Source organism: Dermacentor variabilis, chromosome 9 (genome assembly GCF_050947875.1).
Source record: "Dermacentor variabilis isolate Ectoservices chromosome 9, ASM5094787v1, whole genome shotgun sequence".
Lineage (NCBI taxonomy): Eukaryota > Metazoa > Arthropoda > Arachnida > Ixodida > Ixodidae > Dermacentor > Dermacentor variabilis.
The window spans coordinates 148,534,518-148,553,774 of record NC_134576.1 but is presented as its reverse complement, the minus strand read 5'-3'; the positions used below and the strand labels follow the sequence as shown (position 1 = coordinate 148,553,774).

General features: G+C 46.0%; 1 protein-coding gene across 9 annotated transcripts in view; it reads right to left on the bottom strand.

Moving 5' to 3' along the window:
• The window catches only part of LOC142557817 (chorion peroxidase-like), a 141,901-nt gene that overhangs the window by 63,950 nt on the left and 58,694 nt on the right, over positions 1–19,257 (bottom strand). For 8 of the 9 annotated variants that reach the window (XR_012822855.1, XR_012822856.1, XM_075669970.1 and 5 more), the window contains 4 exons: positions 13,494–13,651; positions 7,052–7,196; positions 3,706–3,917; positions 497–694 (listed from right to left, as the gene is read on the bottom strand). Coding sequence is in view for 7 of the 9 variants with exons in the window: in XM_075669970.1 (XP_075526085.1) it covers positions 497–694; positions 3,706–3,917; positions 7,052–7,196; positions 13,494–13,651 (713 nt within the window). In the remaining 2 variants the exon portion in view is untranslated. Of the gene's footprint in view, positions 1–496; positions 695–3,705; positions 3,918–7,051; positions 7,197–13,493; positions 13,652–14,763; positions 14,844–19,257 lie in introns of those variants that run through there. The other variant, XM_075669971.1, reaches the window with a different exon arrangement.

The following is a 19,257-nucleotide window of genomic DNA, read 5'->3' as shown; positions in this document are numbered from 1 at the left end:
CCATAAAAATACTATAAAATAGTTGACAGTTCAGTTGACAATCATCATAACTGAGAAGCGCTATAAACTTCGTTAGAAATACAGCAGAACATATGACGCATAGATTCAGAGAGTTGAAAAGCGCGCGCGCTACAAACGCTGATATTTTCCTTAAGCGCTACTTGTGCGGGTTGTACTAGGGAATACAAACTACGCGCCACTTATACTTAACAAAATCTGCTCCGCCACTTACTTTTAATGTTTAATAGCAACTTTAAAAGTAACGTACTTGTAGTTTCTCTTGCATGTTAACAATTGAAATCAGTGTTCTATCATTGCCATAGTAGGGCCATGCATAGATTGGGAGATGCTCTGAAGGTATCCGCTTCCTCGTTTACTAGAGCATCGCTTGCGTAGGCGCATTATAGCTTGTTATACATGTGGCTACAGAACAAGTGCGCTAGACTTGTTCGCTTCCTTGGATGGATGCGGACTCAAGAGACAGTGGTCCACTTACTTCCGAGGTTTACGATTTCCTGGGGATCCGGTTCTAGTGGTGCCAGGGCGAAGTCGTGGTCAAGGAACTGTCCGAACTGCATCACCATGTGCGTGATGTCAGTGGCCGGGTTGTTGACGTCGGGGTGAACAGTGTACGATATTTTGCGCGCGTTGGGCAGCGCGCTGCCGTCTGCAGCCACTCGCGGTTTGCTCACGCCTGCGAGCAGACCGAAGGCAAATGGAAATCGTAATGCTTTGGGCTAATGCCAACACATCGTTCGCTTTAGGACGAACGTCGAGGACCAAAGTACAGTCAGGGACAGACGTAACCAAAAAAGGTAGGAATGAGTGAAAAGACAGACACCGGGCTTGTTTTCTGCCTCCCTTTCTTCTTGTGTCATCTTTTTATCTACTTGGTCATGAGTTGTTAATGATAGCAAACTCTCTTTGAAGGTGAGTCAGCAGTTCGCCCAATTAATGACTTTGTCAGCGCTGTTCTTTTGCCGTCGCTATTCGCACGCTACCTTTCTCGAGGCAGATTAGACATACATGATCAATTATTTATTCAGAATGAATATTGTGCCAACCATTGTAGAGGCAATCTGTACAAATGATTCATTGCATGAAAGAACAATCACACATGTATGTGAACATTTTCCTTCGCATTTAATAAACGTGAAGTAGGTCTAGCCTACCTTTGAGAAAATCATCGCTTAAAGGGTCCCTCACCAGGCCCCAAAGAAAATATTGATTATACGCTGGAAGTTGTTACGTGTCCTCTAGGGAGCGTTCTGCCGCAAAAAAAAATTTCACATCGGCTCATGAATAGGCGAGATAGAAATATTTCAGTGCCGCGAACCCATGACATCAGCAGGCGGGCTCCACTGCCAAGCAAGACGCTCTCTACACTCGCCCCGGCTAGCCTACGCAAGCGAAATTCCTTCTCTGCGTTTCCCCATACCGGACCTCGAGGATCGCGTGATGCATACGTCACAGGCCTCGCCTTCATTTTTTTTTCACTTCGCTTTTTTTTTTGGTGCCACGTACTTGAGCTGACGGCGTCGCGCGCGAGCTGTTGTCTCAATTCGCGCAGCGCACAATTTTGCGCGCTGTGCACGAGGACACGTGACTAGCGGTATATAGTTCAGTGTTACACGAATACTGAGGTAGAACAAGCGGATCGCAGAGCATGATCAGGCGCTGGAACACGGTAGAAAAAAGCATAGTTTCGGTACTTGCGCACGGGACTGCACAACCGTAGGAACAAGCAGACGAAACGGAAGTACATCTCTCTTGCTTCGTTTCGAAGTAAAACAAAAAAAAAAACGCAGACATTCCGCTTGTGTATTTCATTATTTCTCTAAATTTGACTTGGTCAATTCAAGCAACAGATCACACATATAACATATGTTGCCTTGAACAATTATCGAAGTCACGTGTCACTACGAGTGACGTCATACTGCGAACACGAGGACGTCACCGTCCGGCTTGGAGCGCGGTCGCCGAGAGGGGAAGGAAAAATGGCGTTCGGATTGAAATTTCAGACCGTTCCGCAGCGCGTAGCGAAGTAATTCTTTGCAAACACGATCGTTGGCGCGCATTGTATGCTTTCCGCTTGTCAGCTCAAGGTGGCCGGACATGGTGAGGGGCCCTTTAAGTCTCGCCTTAAGAGGAAGCTTCAGCTCGGGTGCTCCTATTTAAATACATGCAAAAGGATAATTCGTTCTTCTCGGCGATCACTCCACCAAACTTGACGGTGTTTGTTGCATTTAATTGAAAAACTTAAAATCTAGTGACTGTTGGCTTCGAATTATTGATTTAGGTCGCCAATTTTCAGAAAACTAAACTATCAAGTTTACAACTCTATCCTTCAGCAATGAGAAATATCACACTTCTGTGAACTGCATCTCATAGTAAATCTAAAGCGGACGAAATTGGTATGTTACACATGGATCTAAAAGAAATTTAGTAAAATGGAAATATAGCTTTTGCAGAACACCTGTACACAGCGTAAAAAATTCACGTAATATATAAATTGACAGGCTGAATTTGTCCGCTTTGAATGATCTAATGGACGCGTTTACAGAAGCGCGATATCTCTTTTCAATGGAGAGCAATCATTTGTAAACTTTGTGCTTCTATTTTTTACGAATTTCGTATTTTTGAATATTCTTTCAACTAAATTCAGGACCTAAATCGAAATTACACTCCCAACAGTCACTACAATTTAACTTTCTTTCTTAAGTGTAACAAATTTTGTTAAAATCGGTCCAGGGGTTATCTCAGAAAAGCGTTTTTGCGTTTTACAAGTATTTGAATGGGCGGCGTCGGAGTTGGGCCCGAAGTAAAGCTTCCTCTTAAGAAAGAAAAGCGCGTCTTGGAAAAGACAGCGCGAGAGACTCACACATGCGAAAGAAGAAAAAAAAAACAATTGAACAACAAGAACCTATTAAAAACATTCTAAAAAAAGTGTTGGAGCCTTTCATTGTGGAAATCCAGAAAAATATAACAAGCCGAAGTTTATGAGTAAATATAGAATAAGAAACTCGACATGCAGGCTATCGTCAGGGAAGTGCATTTTGAACAGGTAGTTTACGCGTAATCCGGACATTCTAGCGTAAGGATCTGGAGGAGCACTTGTAGGCGCCCATGCGAATGGCACTGCTGGCGGCGTCACCTTGTCACTGAAATGGGAAAAACCCAGAACGGTCATTGTGAAGATGGCCTATCTATCCGCTTGCTTAAACGTTCTGTCTGGACGTAATCTTCACTTAGCCCTTAATATCTCTTTATTCATTCAAGAGAACAAAATCACGGTGAAAGGGAAGCCTTGTTTACCAACACAAACAGTGATGACCGACCTGACGACGATGACGGTGGTTTATCAAGATCTTACAAGAGATATTGAGATGAGACACAATTCTAAAAAAAAAAAAGCTTCTTGCACTGCAAGATCTGAACAGTTCTGTTCCCCTTCATCGAGATATCGTGGTTCTGTCGCAGAAATCATCATCACGATGATCACTGCCTTGCTTCTTGGTTTCCAGAAAACAAAAGTTTGTCTCCACCGAGGATTTGATCCCGAAACCGAGACAAACCATGGCGATGATGGACACGATACCTGCGACGGAGCTACGAATTCTAGATAAAGCACCTTTGACAAGAGCTTGTTAAGGTTATGTGATGCAAGAAACTGGGCGGCGGTGTCAACTGACACGTGTGACGTACCGTCGCTGTAGGCGGGGCTCAGCAGCCGTGTCATGCAAGAGCCGGCCCGTCCCCATCCCGGGTGCTGAAGGTTGTTGCAGCTGCCGTCAGCTTCGCGGTACCTCTTGTTGGTATTGCATGCCAGGTTTGGTTGCGGGCAGGCATCTGCCAGCGCTGTTCCGGAAAGGCTCGCGCCAGCCAGAGAACTGGCGTCTTGCCGTGCCTCCTCACCGCTGCGAAGAGAGAGCGGCAATCCGGCAGGCTGATCGGCACGCGGCGCCGCCGCAATCGCGGTCGGCACGAAGCTCTCCGACCGAACGGATGCCGCCCGGTGCGAGCGGCGGCACAGGCGGTGCGAACGCAGTGGACGGCGATGTCCCTGGCGATCATCTCGTGCGCGGCTTTATTTTCTCCCCGTCCATGAGAGTAGCAGGCCAGTGACACCGGCCGAGCTCGCCGCCTTTCTTTCACTAAATATCTGTCTCTTTTGCGCCAACAGGCTTGACCGGTTGGACCTAATTCCGCCAAAATGGCTACATTCGGCGATTATCCGCTGCGAAAGTTCTTGTTTCTATTTCTTGAATGCGTTTCGCTTACTTTAGACATCCATAGTGGATTGTGCAGTTGCTTCATATTTCACGATGTAATATAGCATTCAAAAGCACTCATATTTTGCCCGGCTGAATTAGCTCATCATGTTCTACACGACGCACTTGTTTTATCTCGTTACTTTCAGGGCCCGAAGAGATTACAGAAAAAAAAACTTGGACTTTACCAAAATATACGCATCAGTTCACGTAGTTACAAAACAAATTATCTAATGCTGTCTTGCAGTTGCGATGTTCTGAATAGTGGCAACATAAGCAGGAAAGCGGGTCTAGTCCAGTCTTGTCCTCGCAATAAAATGATAATGAAATAGGTTTGTTCTACAAGAAGAAAACCAACTTTTTAATTTCGGTCAGAACTATAGCTATAGTTCGCTTAGTTAGGATGAGTTAGGAGCTGGTCTCTAAGGATGTTGTTAAAATATTACATTTTCTGAAAAGTCACAACGTAGCGCACTAACGACGTGGCTTAAAGTCAGGAAGATTTAATGCCTGTTTTTTTTGGACGTGATACAGGAAAATCAGGAATAGTTAGACATAATAAAAGGGCCAGGGCGATTTTGAACACTTTCGATAGCATGAAGTTGTGAATGTGAGTATGATTCCAAATGACTGAGGCAAATTCAACCTTTAACAAGCGAGTGCTTTAGATTGAGTTAACATGCAACAGATACAAATTTCGCCGCAGAAAGCCGAGTACGATTAGTGTTGTTTATTACATATTCAAGTGAGAGCGAGAAAATGATAAAAGACAGGCAGGGAGCTTAACCAGGGGAGGCATTCTGTAGGAGTCCACCTAGTGGACTGTCCATTTCAGCCGCTGCTGATTGGCTGGGGCCGCTCGTCTCCTCCTCGCTAGTACAGCTGCATCCAATCAGCAGCGGCTGAAATGGACAGTCCACTAGGTGGACTCTTACGGAATAAGTCCCCCCCCCCCCAAGATTACTATGTCTTAAAGTACCTAGGGATGTGTTCAAGTAGGAATGTGAAGGCCAACTTATTCATTGGGAACAACGGAGTGCAGAATACCGAGAGCACCGTAATGACTACGCGAAAAGCTTGGATAGGATCATAGATGAATACTCATCGGTATATCCTATTATTTTTGGAGTTATTGAGTCCTGACACGGGGGAGATGAAGGTTTCACGTTACTGATTAGTTTGCCAAAAGTAACCTAGTCAAGAAGTGGGGTCGATCAATCGTTGCAGCGCAGTACACCCAGGTACGGTTAGATTTCCACTGCAAGGCCTGCTCTCTCTCTCTCTCTCTCTTTTTTTTTGAAGAATGTGACGTGCACATGTTTTGAGGTACAGCGCAGAACTGATTCGGAGACACAGAGGCGTCATCTGTATGAGTGAACTGGATGTAGCTAGTAACGATGCCATTAAATATATTGCAGTATTTACGTATTTGTGTGTGCAGGGGCGTTAGAACATGACTGCTTGGCCTGAACTCATGGCTGATATGTACGGTAGTAAGTACACCGGATGTCATTTCTATATTATAGTTTTGCTTGATGAAATAGATGCTTCTTCTTGAACGACAATGTAGAACAAGTTGGCAGCTAAGGATTAATGTTATAAAAAGGTGCAGACACGGACACAAGCAGAGGGTAAGTGTGTGGTACACATTTCTCTCTACTTGTGTCTGCATGCCTACTTTATTGCAATAGGAATTATATGGACACTCCAGGTGCATTCCTGCTGTCGCGGCCGCCGTCGCCATGAAGTTCCGCATAAAGTCCAAGGCTGATAAAATTGTCGCCGCGCGCCGTATGTTATATGTGTGAGTGAAAGCGTTCGAGGGTGAGCCGGCAATCGCGGCTCAATCTCGCGCCCCGAAGGGAGGAAAGCGGGGAGGATGCGCGCCGTCTCCCGTCGCGCGCAAGGACCCGGGCGGCCGCACCCGCCCGCCCGGGCCGCTGTATCTGGAAAACCATTTGCAAGGGAGACAGAGTCCGCCGTGCGCTCTGTTTTCGCGCCTTAGTTTGCGTTGATACGAGACGAAGCGCGAAGGTCAAGTCGCTCGCTGCTGCTGCCGCGCTTCCTCACTCCAGCGTTTTGACGGGGAGTTTCCGCTGTCATCGAGGAAGATGTGTTCACGTTTGCTTGTGCGCACGTGACATGACACCATGTCTGTTAATTCCCTTTGTATGTTTATATGTTTACAACTTTATACGGCTGACAAAACTAGTATCCATACTTGGTATAGCTGTCCTCTAATTTGCTATCGCAATCGATGCTTCACCTATCGGACGAAACTGCGGCGTTTTTGTAACCAAAACCCCTTTTTTTTCCTTGTCGTTTTAAAGAGTTATTAAACCAGAGTCACTGCGAGTCTGACATTATGCATACTGGCGGTACAAAGCGATCGAAGAAATATCTTATTTGTATATATAGTCCAGTTTACTACAACCCAGCTTTATTGAGATTGGCTAAATAATCAATGAGCAACCGTGTCATTTCAGTCGTTGTTGCGGTTGTGTTCTCTCTAGTATAGACGTAAACAATTTAGTAGGCTTAGTAGTTGATATAATACGTGTTTTTATTGTCAAACGTATGTTTATATCTTCTAAAGTCTATGCTCATATGTCACGCCTTTATCTTTGAGCCTTAATTTTATTGCATATGATATGCTCACAGATTGGTGCAGAAGGTCCACAGTGGTGTTTGTGTAGCCGCTACCGGGCGGCTTACCTGGCTCCACTTACGATTGCCCGTTTGTCATTCTGGTGTGATGCGTGCGGCGACATCGAACTGACCTCCTCATCAACTCCCTGGTGGTTTCCTCGAACAGCCGGGCCACCTCTGCGTGCTGTACCGCCGCCCTCGTTGCTCGGCGAGAGTGACCGTGCTGCTGGGCGGCGAAGGGGCAGCCGCTGGACCTTCCCGGGGCACTGGCTCCGCCTGCGTTCGACGCTGCAGGTGAGAAGCTGTCTGCGGACGTGGACTGTGGGACGATTACTCCCGACCCGACCTAACTGTGCTCCTGCCGCGGCTGTACTCGTGTTGCTGAGCTCCGCGACACGGCACTTACCGCCGTGCCAGCCGAGGCTTCCTCCAGATTATTAAAATCTTGGCTAGCTGTACATTATATATACGTCGTGCACGAATGCATCCAAACTTCGTGCACATGATCATGTCCTTGAAGTCCGCACTGATTAAACGAAAGTCCAACCGCGAAGCTTAAAGTTCAGGTGGAGGGGGCTGTCTGTTCAACGGCAGTTTTTAGGTACCGGCTTAGCACTGGGGTCTAAAGGCAGCGTGTGGGCTGTGTGAGAAGCGCTTACGTGCGCAGCTGGTGTCTGGCAGTAGGCGGTGTCGCGGAATCGGGAAGCTCGCCTTTTCTGCTGCTTTTCAGGTAGGGCACCCGCGGGGTCCAGAGGCAAAATGGGTCTGACCGGTAAACAACTGGCTGCTGCGCGCCGGCCGAGGTGTTGTGGGCGTTTGAAATGCTTGTGATGAAGCTTGGATGCAGCACAAAGTGAACAGGCACACTCGTGGCTTTATAGTAGTGTCATGGGCAGGAATGCTCGGATGTTACGCATAACGGCACCTTTGAGGCCTCGTCCCTCAATGAGTGAACGAACGCAGCGACGAAAACGACGAGCGTGGATCTCGGGGGTCTGCGTAGTGGACCAATGATGCGCGTATATTTCTTTGTCGACTACGCTCTGCCTCGCAGTTTCACCTTGTATTTGTCTGGTGCGTGCATGCCGGGCAGAAGCCGGATTGTGCCCATTCACGCAAAGTGGAGGGCGCACCGTCGTGCGCGCACAGTCGGCCTTGGTGGCTGACGAGGGTGGTGCACGCGGGTGAACCTGAGGTCGTGGGACTGCTCTGTCGACCGGTGCCGCGGGGGCGCGTTTTTGTGTCTCGCATGCCGGTTGTCGATGCGATTTGTCCATGCTGCGCTACGTGCGAGGTGCCGCGTACGTCTAAATCCAGAGTCGTGCACGTGAGAACACTGGCAGGGCGATTCAAGCGTTCAACGGTGAGCGATTAGAGCAGTGCACTGACATCAGATGATTGTGGTACATTAGGTGAACGTGCAGGAGGCAGTAAATGTGGCAAGGATGGGACCGGGGCACAGTCTGGGCTGACTGGTGTCATGGCAGGCTCCGCCGTAGAAACAATTGGTAAATCGGGTGAAAGACTGCGGCAGAAAGCCCAAATGCGAGGGTGGATAGAGAGTGCCGCTTCAGGAGGACTTGGCAATGCTGCGGAGGCGGCATCGTTGTGTCCTACGAAGCTGCGCAGAGCCTTGAATTAGCGGCAACGAGTAATTGAGGTGGAACTGTCTGCTTGGTTAAGGCAATCAAGAAAGCCCAAAGCGCGCGTCATATGCCTGTGACCTGGGAGTCGGAGCATCACAGCACAAAACGGGAGGAAACACATGGTTGATGATACTGTGACGTGATGACATGGAACAAAAAGCCATCGTCCAGCTCGATAAGTCAGATGGTCGGGCTTCCCACCCAGCACTTTGGCAACAACTTGTGGGTGCAGAGGTGTCTAGAGTTGGGAGCGCCACGTTGTGCTACGTACTAGGTCGCCAACGTGTGAAGGGCGTTGTGAATGCCAGCCGTTGTAGTCGTTGTTGTTGTTATCCTGCAAACATGTGGCCCATACCCGCTATCGGGCATTGGCATATAATTGGCGAATTATTCCAAGTTGTAAAGAGAAATAAATATTCAGAAGCGATATAGCGTAAGCGACATAGAAAGACAAAATTACCTGTTAAATTGATAACAACTGTAAGGTCAGTAATCAGGAATTGAGAAGTAGAAAGAAGAGAAAAGCAAGTAGTGTTATAAATGCGCAAACAAACGACCACACAAAGAGAGCACAAAAGGACAGGCGCAGACTTGCAACTAATCTTCATTCCACAAAGACGACATATAAGTACCTCTCAGAAATACACCACTGCGCGTGCGAGGAGAAACCATAATCACCCAAAAACTTTGTTCAAGAAACACGGAACCTAACTGCAGCATGCGTTCATCAATAAACCTCATCTTATTGTTGTACAGATAAACGTGGAGGTTGACACAATCATCTTCCTTCTTTCTAATATGATACGCCTCGCGTAACTCTCTCGCTCGGTTATCTCGGCCCCGGCACAATATCTTAACTTCTTTCAGGAATGGCTTACACGGGAATGCCAAGCAATGAGTAGGAAGGTGTCCAACGCTTTATTCTTAATCGACAATTCATCCTCACGCATGCGTATACTCACGCACCTTCCTGTTTGGCCTACGTAGACTTTTCCGCATGACAGAGGAATCTCATAGACTACCCCAACACTGCAATCTACGTACGAATTGGTGTGCTTTGCTCTGCTCCCCTGGGACCTATTCGTGCTTCTTCCTGTGCGCGAGCATAATCCAGCAAGCTTGCCAGGAGCCGAAAACGCCACCCCTACTTCATATCGTTTCACAACCTTTATTAAATTGTGGGAAGTCTTGGCAACATAAGGCACAAATTTACGTTTTTTTATCTTTATGTTCCCTTGCAGCTTCACTAACATTGTTTTCCGCTTTAATCTTCTGAAGCACTGCCTCTGCTACTGCTAAAATTAGATTGCGGGAAATCAGCTTCTTCTAACCTTACAGTTTGTCTAAGCTTTGCTGAATTTTTTGTGCGCATGACCTCTTTAAGGCTGACTTCATGCCCTAGGTCGCTATATTCCGCTTCACTGTTTTCCAATGAGCTGAATCCTAAGGCAACAATTTCTTTTGGGACTTTGGGTTATTATATTCCCAGCACACACGGTTGTCATACAAGGTTATAGCGTTGTCTTAAACGGGATATTATTATCATTTGTTAGTTCATGAGTAAAACTCAACCCTTTGCCAAGGCGCTAAATGATGTGCAGCACACCTGCGATGGTGTCGTCATACCTGGAGCTGCTTCGTCTTTTTAAAAGTACAAGAAAATCGTCAACATAACAAAACACACTAACAACCTGGTCATGGTCGATCCCTTCGTTCACCGCTCTGTCAAATTCCGACAAAAAATATTGCACAAGGTAGGAGCAACACAGGAACCTATGCATATGCCCTCTTTCTGCACATTAAATTCTTCATCGAACTGGACGAAGGTAGATTTGAGGTAAAACTCAAGCAACGCTGAAAACCTACACACACTCAACCCAGCAGAATTCTGAAAAGACACTTAGCCATTAACTTCAATACATTTTTGACCAGCCTGAAGCAATGAAACGTGAGGTACCGAATAAAACAAATATTCTATGTCAATGGACAAAGCATGACCAATGTCGTCATTCGACTCTATGAACTTGGTAACAGATTCAAAGTTTTTTGTTTCAGACGGGTCGCTCACTTCTAGGTGTGATAAACACTTCTGCGAAAACTTGCTTACATTCAAGTTCTGCCAAGTTCCTCTTTCACTCCCGATAGACCGGAGGGGGATATCGTCCTTGTGCGTCTTGGTCGTAAAAACACACGATCGAGCCATCACTTTTGCTTTTGTTGACTGAGGTAGCCAGTTTGTGCAGTACCATCTCCCTGCTCATGGAAACAGCCTTCACCTTTATCTTTGCTGCTTTTGCTGGCATAGGTTTGAAGTTGTTTTTGACAGCAGTCATCGCCTTCTCGCGAAAGAGCCCCGACGGCATTGCGACGAACGCCCTTCTTTATCCTGCTGTAGCAGAATGAGGTCGTTCTGTCTCAAAAACCGGACGATACCTGACGTTGGATCATTCCGCTTTGTCGGTCCTTCAGGCTTCTTGACTGTGTTGGTCCAGGCTGCCACCGCCATCCAATAAACGCCTTTCCTGGTCCTCTGGCTCCGCTTGCTTGGCGAGGCTCCGGTTCAGGGTCAGCCATTTATGCACTTCCAGTGAAGTTTCCATGCTGTACTTCGGCCCTTTCCTGAGGTTGAACGATATTTTCTCGGGAACCACAGCTTCTCCAAGCAGAAAACAGATGCAGATTTAACAGGGCAGTCAGTTGGACTAAATAAGCGATTCTTGGACGGCAAAGCAAACATCCTTGTGGTTGAATCCAAGAGTCGGGACCCCACCCGAAAGAAGACCACCGTATGTTAAGTGCAAACGAGTTCCTCGATGGGGGAAGTTCCTAGGTTATTCTTCCTGTAGCAGTGAAGCATCGACAAAAGATTCGGACTGTTTCTTTCGCATTACAAAACATTTATTTATGGCAGTACCCATCCCACGATTCATGTCAGCGTTCATTCGATTAGCATTTAAGCAACGTAGCGACACGCCGTATTATACGTTACTGTGATAAATACCACGAAAGAGATAGAGAAAAATAAATTTCGTCAGAACTCGCCTCAAGATGACTGTCGACGTTAATGCGATTAGCATTCAAGCAACTTAGCGATGTACCATATTGCTGAAGACATCTTTATTTACAATATGTAGTGGTCATGGTGTGATTTCCATTGCTTCGGCATACACGGACTCCGGCCACTCTGCTATGACGTACACTCGCTCGCCAGGATCGGTTGTGACATGACGGCATGACGACGAGGCAGTCACGATGATGGGATGACGAAGGAATGACGTCAATAGAGCGGCGGCGTGAGGACAATGGGACGGTGGTAAAACGACGACAGCGTGACGGCACGAGGGCAATGGTACGACGACGACGACAGCACGGTGAGGTGCGAAGCTGGAAGGACGGTGATGGAAAAAACCACGAAGGCATCACGACACAAACTTAGCGACCCAAGCTATTTTGGTGACCGGGATCGGAGTAAGAGGCTGGATAGATAGAGTCAAGGTACCTGATTAGACAAATGATTCTAATGGCATTAAAATTCAGAGTTGGGGAGCACCGCCACACCACACGTGTTTTAATGCTATCAGCATTCTTCAAGAACTTGACCCAGCTTGAGGTATGTGTCCACGTACGTATGTATGTCCGCTCTTAGCCTCTTTTCTGGCAATATGGAACGCTGTGTCGTCCTTGGTGATGGGGGCAGAGCATCTGGCTGCCGTGCTTGGCCAACCGGATTCAGAACCATGGAACCAACTTGGGTCACTGGAAATTCAGTGAACCTCTTTGACGCCCACCAGTGTATCTACCGCTTGGTATGGGCCGCCTTTCATAATAATCGCTATATAATATGTATCATAGACAATTAACTAGCAACATATCATAGATTTTATGAGCACTAAAGTCACCAATCATATATAGAAGATGGATGCACCGCTAATTCTTTAAAGAGGTACAAACACATCGAGATTGTTCAGGTGGTAAATTGATTTGCCATAAGCGAGAAAACAAGTTTATGCAGATGTTGGTTGCTCCATGCGCCTGCTCGGGAACTCGCGCCTCCGTGCGGCAATCGCGGCTTCAGTACGGTGGAGTGAGCAGCCCCTCGGCGAGCGTCGCTTTCTCGCACACTTGAAGGGAACAAGTATTCGGCGAGATTCGGAATCATGGAACGGAAACTCGCCAATCGAAAAGCAAATACCTTTAGTTTGTATTCAAAATTTTGAATATTCGTCCACCCAGGTTTCTACGTTGTCACAGCTCGCCGCATACAAAATTGTGTAATACAACTGGTATTGAATAGACCTCCTTTTCAGTTGCCTTCTGCAAGGAAGGTGAGGGCTTCGCGCTAAGTCCGAGCTGTCTAGAGGCGTGGACCCGCACTGAGTGTGGCAAAGACTCACTGCGAAGTGCTCTTTAATGTCCCTGATAGGTTAGTTAGTAAATTTCTTTGCTGCGACTCCCCCCCTGTGATGCCTATTGAAGGTGCTGTGGGTACTTTGGTAAATAAATAATAAAGAAAACAAACTTTACGCCGAGTGTGGGGTATCGTTTCTGGTAAGGTTATGTAGCGGTTTCTTAAGCGCTTATCATTATTGCAAGCAATTACTCTACGATAAAAGAAAAGCGTGCGCACCCGCCGTAAATCATCACATGCTACAGTTAGATGAGCAATAGCATGTGAGCAAAAACGACTAACATACCGTAGGCCGAAGGAAGTACTGTTCACGAAATAGTTTATCAGATACCCCTCCAACACTTTCGCCTGTGAAATGGAAAACCGTATCGGGGTGGCAAGAACGTTAATATCATTTTTGCTTACGCCCTTTGCTAGGCCGTCGAGCACATGTACAATATTTCCACAACACTCTTTTGTATTCTTCCTGAGTTTCGGCTGGCATGCTTAAATTCAGAAACGACGAGTGGTCTGCGTTACCTCCCGTGTCTCTCCTGGTTCTGCGTAGGTCGCTGTGTCGCTTCTCCCTGAGGAACTGTCTGGCCCTCTCGGCGGCGGCGTTGATTTCCTCAGGACTGGGATTCCAGGACAGCACAGGGATCGTGCATGCTCCGATGACGAAGGTTATCGCCAAGAACCTGCGAACCGAGGTGAGAGCTTCGGCATGTGGTCAGGAGTACGTCACTCTGGGCTGTGCCAGCAATGAGGAAATAAAAGTCAAGAAAAAATGTAGCAGTCGCGGTCTGGGATGGCTGGCTCGGCAAAGGGGAAAGTAGGTCATAACGGGGAAAGGCTGATGGTGACGAGGTTAAACGCATAGAGAAATGTTAACAGCGCGGTCTTTTTCTAGAAGCTGCGTGTCTACAGTCCTAAGGATGTCAAAGAGTCATCGAGGGAAAAGTTTTGTCACAGGCCAAGTAAAGCTTTCAGGTGTTTTGGAATGGAAGTCACATTTGATACCTTATGACTCTTAATACCACCAAGAAACCCGTGCGATCTAGGAGCTTCTGAAACGCATTATTTGAACCTTCTTTCCACGTACTATGATAAAATGAGGACGCAATCCCAAACATGGCAATAAAACCCATTTACCTTATTCGAAAGTTAAAATAGCGGGAAATTATTATATGGAGTGATAGTATCAAAGTTTCACATAAAATGTGCTCTTTAGCGTAGCCTTGAAAGGGACAATTGGACGTCTCTCATAGAGGCCATCGTCCTGAAGTGAAGCTGACTCGGATGATGATGACGATGTTTATGACGACAACTCTGTTGCTGCTGATGATGACTTGATAGGCACACTCAACTTCTATTTTCATGATCATGATACGTGGATTTCCATGTCATGTCATTCACGACGTTAATTGTAGTGAGCCAACTGGAATCGTGATCGCTTCTGACGTCAGCATGCTCGTAAGGTGAAATACCATATTTCTATTCAGCACACCCACATGCCGGAAGAAAAGTGCCGTTGACTCAGCGGTGAATTTAGGCACTGGCAGGTAGCAATTTTTTTGAATTTTGGTCAGAGGCAGTAGGAAAAAAAAGTACGTCCATATGCGATGCGCCTTTTGTAACGGAAGCTGCTTGCGCAGTCGTTCGTTTAATTAGCTTTTCTCCCAAAGACGGTCATGATCATAATTTCAAGATGGGAATACGATTTCGCTAAGCGGTGCGCTATTTGCTTTAGCCGGACAAGGTCTGCAGAAAGAGCCGTGCCACAACGAGCCTGCCGTGCGAAGCCACCCACCCAATGCAGGAGCGAAGACGCGCATCCGGCGGCGCCATCACAGAAGCGCTGGACGTCACTGTTCACGCGGAGTGAACCGCGACTCGCTTTTAAGCGTTGCCAAGCTGAGGCCACGAGCCGAGGTTTCACAACTAAAATAATACAAAGGAAAAGTTGCTGGGCCAAGCCAGCTGTTGCTTAATTTATGGTCTTTATATTTGCACAAAGGGGTGTAACGCTCTCGGGAAACGTACAACTCACAATCACGAAAAATAAAGAACAGAGGATTCGGGTGAATAATTGAGCTGGGAGTACGTGGGTGACTAAGGGAGCGAAATAGTAAAAAAAAGATTATCGCGCGTACTGATCCTACACGCAACTACCACTCAATCTAGCTTGTAAAACATGTATGTTATGGAAACATTCTCGTATTCATCTGTTGGCGCCAGTTGCTAGTGATTTGCGTTGCGGCTCGGAATGATGGAGGCGCGCTTGTAATTTCAACGACACAGTCTCTTCTTTTGACCACATTGGCATCGCGGATATCGACGTCGACATCGCATTGTGTTTCTGCAAATTGTCGTCCTTCAAGAATTCATTACAACAATATGCATCTTGATGAATGCGTGACATAGCATATTAATTTTAGCACTTTAGAATGAAAATGAGTGAGAATACATTTCTCTGTTTTAGACTAAATGTCATACAATATATTACTTATCAACCTTTCCTATAAGAAAAACACAAGATCTTATTTTACTGCAGCCGTTATGACCAATTAATATTTTACTCTATGATGTATTTAAATTCGATTATCTTACGAGAGCTGTCCTGTCTTGTCACCTTGTTTAAGAATATATTGTTCCAATAATTTAAGAACGATAAACAAAGACACAAACTAGTGTCTATCCTAAAATGAAACCTTGTTGAATTTTGTTGGACTTGCTAGTTCCTTGCTTTATCTGCTGACGTCTTTTCCTGTCTCTGTCATCTCGAAAGTTATTGTGTTTTAAGATACTTTATTCACTTCGCTGGCATTGTTTGAATGCCTGAACGAGATGTCTGAATTAACCGTGCGTATTTCGCCAAACAATTGCAAACTGTCATCTAACTACACAAAGGTGGTCAACATGATAGCGGTAATGTTAAGAGAATGAACCATTTGGGGATTTATCTTGACTGGAAGAGAAGGGGGGGGCCTTCGTACATAAAAACGCATTTTTAAAGAAACACTTCGTTAAAACCTTCATGGTGCATTGTTACTTCAGACTTGCTCGCCGAAACGCGCGGTTCATAACTTTGAACTTACCGGTGACTGGAACACCTTAATTCTCATATCATAATGACGGCATCATAACTGCTTTTGCTGAAGATCAGGTTCCATTCAGAAGGCCAAGCTCTGTCACGATACTTCCAGGCAGAGTCAGCCATTGCGATGACAAAAAAAAAGCATTTTCTGTGCTAAATAAGGAGCCACAAAGTCTTATAGGCCAAAAAGGTCGATGGTTGGTAAGGCAACGAATGCGATTAGCATTCGTTGCCTACTTGAGGAGCTTTCAGCCTATCTATCTATCTATCTATCTATCTATCTATCTATCTATCTATCTATCTATCTATCTATCTATCTATCTATCTATCTATCTATCTATCTATCTATCTATCTATCTATCTATCTATCTATCTATCTATCTATCTATCTATCTATCTATCTATCTATCTATCTATCTATCTATCTAATCTACTGCTCATCATTGACGCGATTCGCATTCGTTGCCTACTTGAGGCGCTTTGCGCCTATCTGTTCTGTTCTGTTGCGCCGACCCAGTCTTCCAAGTCGTCTGCCTGCTTGGGTCGATAGGTACGTGCTCACGGTCGTTCCATTATGATTGTAGCTTCGTGACCCGACTCTCGTCATGCTGCCGTCGTCACGCTTCCTGCACTGACTCGGCGACCCAAATCGTCTAACAGCTTGGCCCAGCAGGCATGTGCCCGTGATGCCGTCGTGGTAGTTGCATCGTCGTCTTTCCAGCTTTATCGTACAACTCTTGCCGTGCCATCGCCACGCCAACGTAGTCGTGCTTTTGTTGTCATGCCATCGTCGTCACACCCTCGTCGTCATGCAGTCTTCGCGATAAAGTTGTCACGCCATCGAGCTAATACACTCCTCGTAATTACATTGCCTTCATGCCATTGTCATCGTCGTCATTTCCTCATTGGCACACACTCCTCTTCATGCATTCGTCGTCGTATCGTCGTGGTCGTTCCATCGTGGTCGTTCGTCGTCCGACCATCGCCATGCCATCGTTGTTCCGCCATCACACAGTCGTCGCCCTACCATTGTCGTCGCGCCACTGTCCTCATAGCGCATTTAACTTTTCATCAACGTCTTTCCTACTTCGTTGATCATGTTGTCATCATTCAAGCGTGATTATTCCGCAGTTGTCACGCATGAGCTGTTATACCATCGTCGTCATTCCAGCTTGCTCGTCCGGTTGTCGTAGCATCATGATCGTCGTGCACTAACTCACTCACTCGTCATCCCGTCATCCTAATGTCGTCGCTGTCACGCTGTCATCATTATACTGTCATCATCATTTCACAGTTGTCATCTCATTTTCGTCATGTAGGTGTCGTCATGCTGCCTTTGTCGTCCCCCAGCGACGTCATTCATTTCTCGCCATTCCAGCGTCGTCATTACTTTGTCGTCACGCCGTGATTCTTATCGGCGACCACGGCGAGCGAGTACCTGAGTGGGCCGATACCGGAGACAGTGTATGTCGCACGTAGACGAAGAAACACGAGTTTAACAATAACCTATGCAGATTTTGTACAAACAAGACCTCAACAATCCAGTATGTTGCTACATTGCTTGATGGCTAATCGCATTGCCGGCGATAGTCATCGTTAGATCGGTTCTGCCGTAACATTTTGCATGAAGATATCAGCGTCCCATTTGAAATAGTTTGATGCGTGCTCCCACGAAGTACGTTTCTTTTTAAACGTTGATGCATTTAAACTGTTAAATATATCTCTACACTAAGATACATTATTCACACTCGAAAACACGGTTCATTGTTCGGCATTACTTATGTGCGGCCAATATTTGCGCCATCCCTTACTAGTTAATTCGGCTGTTTCATTTATCATTCCCCTAGTGTCCTCCGTAAAATGTAGCATCTTGGGAAAATTTACTGTTTCCACATTTATCGCTGGATGAATAATCTGACTTTCTGTCGGAATATGCTGAAAGCTTTACTCGCACGCAACATGCACGAGTCGCTTTAATCCATAAAAGTTTTGTAATTCCCACGCTGATCTGGCTTCGAGCAGCAGGACACTGCGCTTTGAATGACTGAACTTGTTACTTCGTATTTTATTCTTCCTGTTTGTTATTTTTCCATTCGTCTCACATAGTACAGTGTTCCTGTATTTGTGACTTCGCATTTCAACAGCATTTTATGGGCTGCTGTAAACCACATTATGTAATATTCAGTGGTCAGTTTTTCGGTTCGTTTTCTCCATTGTGAGTCAACATTTTTTCATACAAGTGCCTAAATAACATAAAATGCCACTGAGTTCTGCATTTGTCTTACGAAACAGAGCTTACTATAGGTCTCCCGCACTTCGAAGGACGCTCGGCCCATGTCTGCAAGTCCTGGTTAATTCGCGGCTTTCCAATTGCTCTTTCTAATTAATCTCAACTCCCCGCTGGCGCTTCATAGTTTAAACACATCATACGGTTAGCGCACGTAATCAGCGAAGCGCTATTTCTTTCCTTGCTACTTTGTACCACAAGGAACCCGCATGGGTTTTCGTAGCGATTGCTACGATTGGTGGGTGTCTGATGTTCCCTTTATTATTCTTAAACAACCGTAGCTATGTGTGTTTCATTACAGATCCATTTCTGTTGCCTTTCGCTTTGGTTACTTCTTCACATGAGATACCAATGATGGCTAGGTACAAATACATAAAAGTACGGATCAATGAGGGAAATAGGCCTACTTCCCTCATTGATCCGTGCTCCTATGTATTTGTACCCATCTATCATTGGTATCTCATGTTTTATTCTGAGCAGCTGATCAGTCATATCATTCAACATTCAGAATACCGATTTACTTCGACTAAATTAAGATCCAAGAGCTGCACCCTTATTTCCCCATGTAAATTCAAGAAGCCGTATATCTCTCCGACATTCCACTGACAACACAACGTCATCTGCGAACATTAAACCTGGGAGACACTTCTCTGCCGTCGTACCCACATCGTTTCTACGAATGAATGCAACCAAACTTACTTGTCTCTAGCCTGCTTTGCATGCTTATCATGCATATCATACAAAGTAGTGGTGGCAATTACTAACAATGAAATATTGTATCGAGCCAGTTAGTGCATATCGCCTTGAAATAAAATCTGCGCCATGAAACATGGAGAAAATGGAGACACGAAAACGACGGGCACGAGCTCTGAGCTGGAACTTCAAAGAAGGCTCACAAAGCTTATGTTTGAGGGTTAACT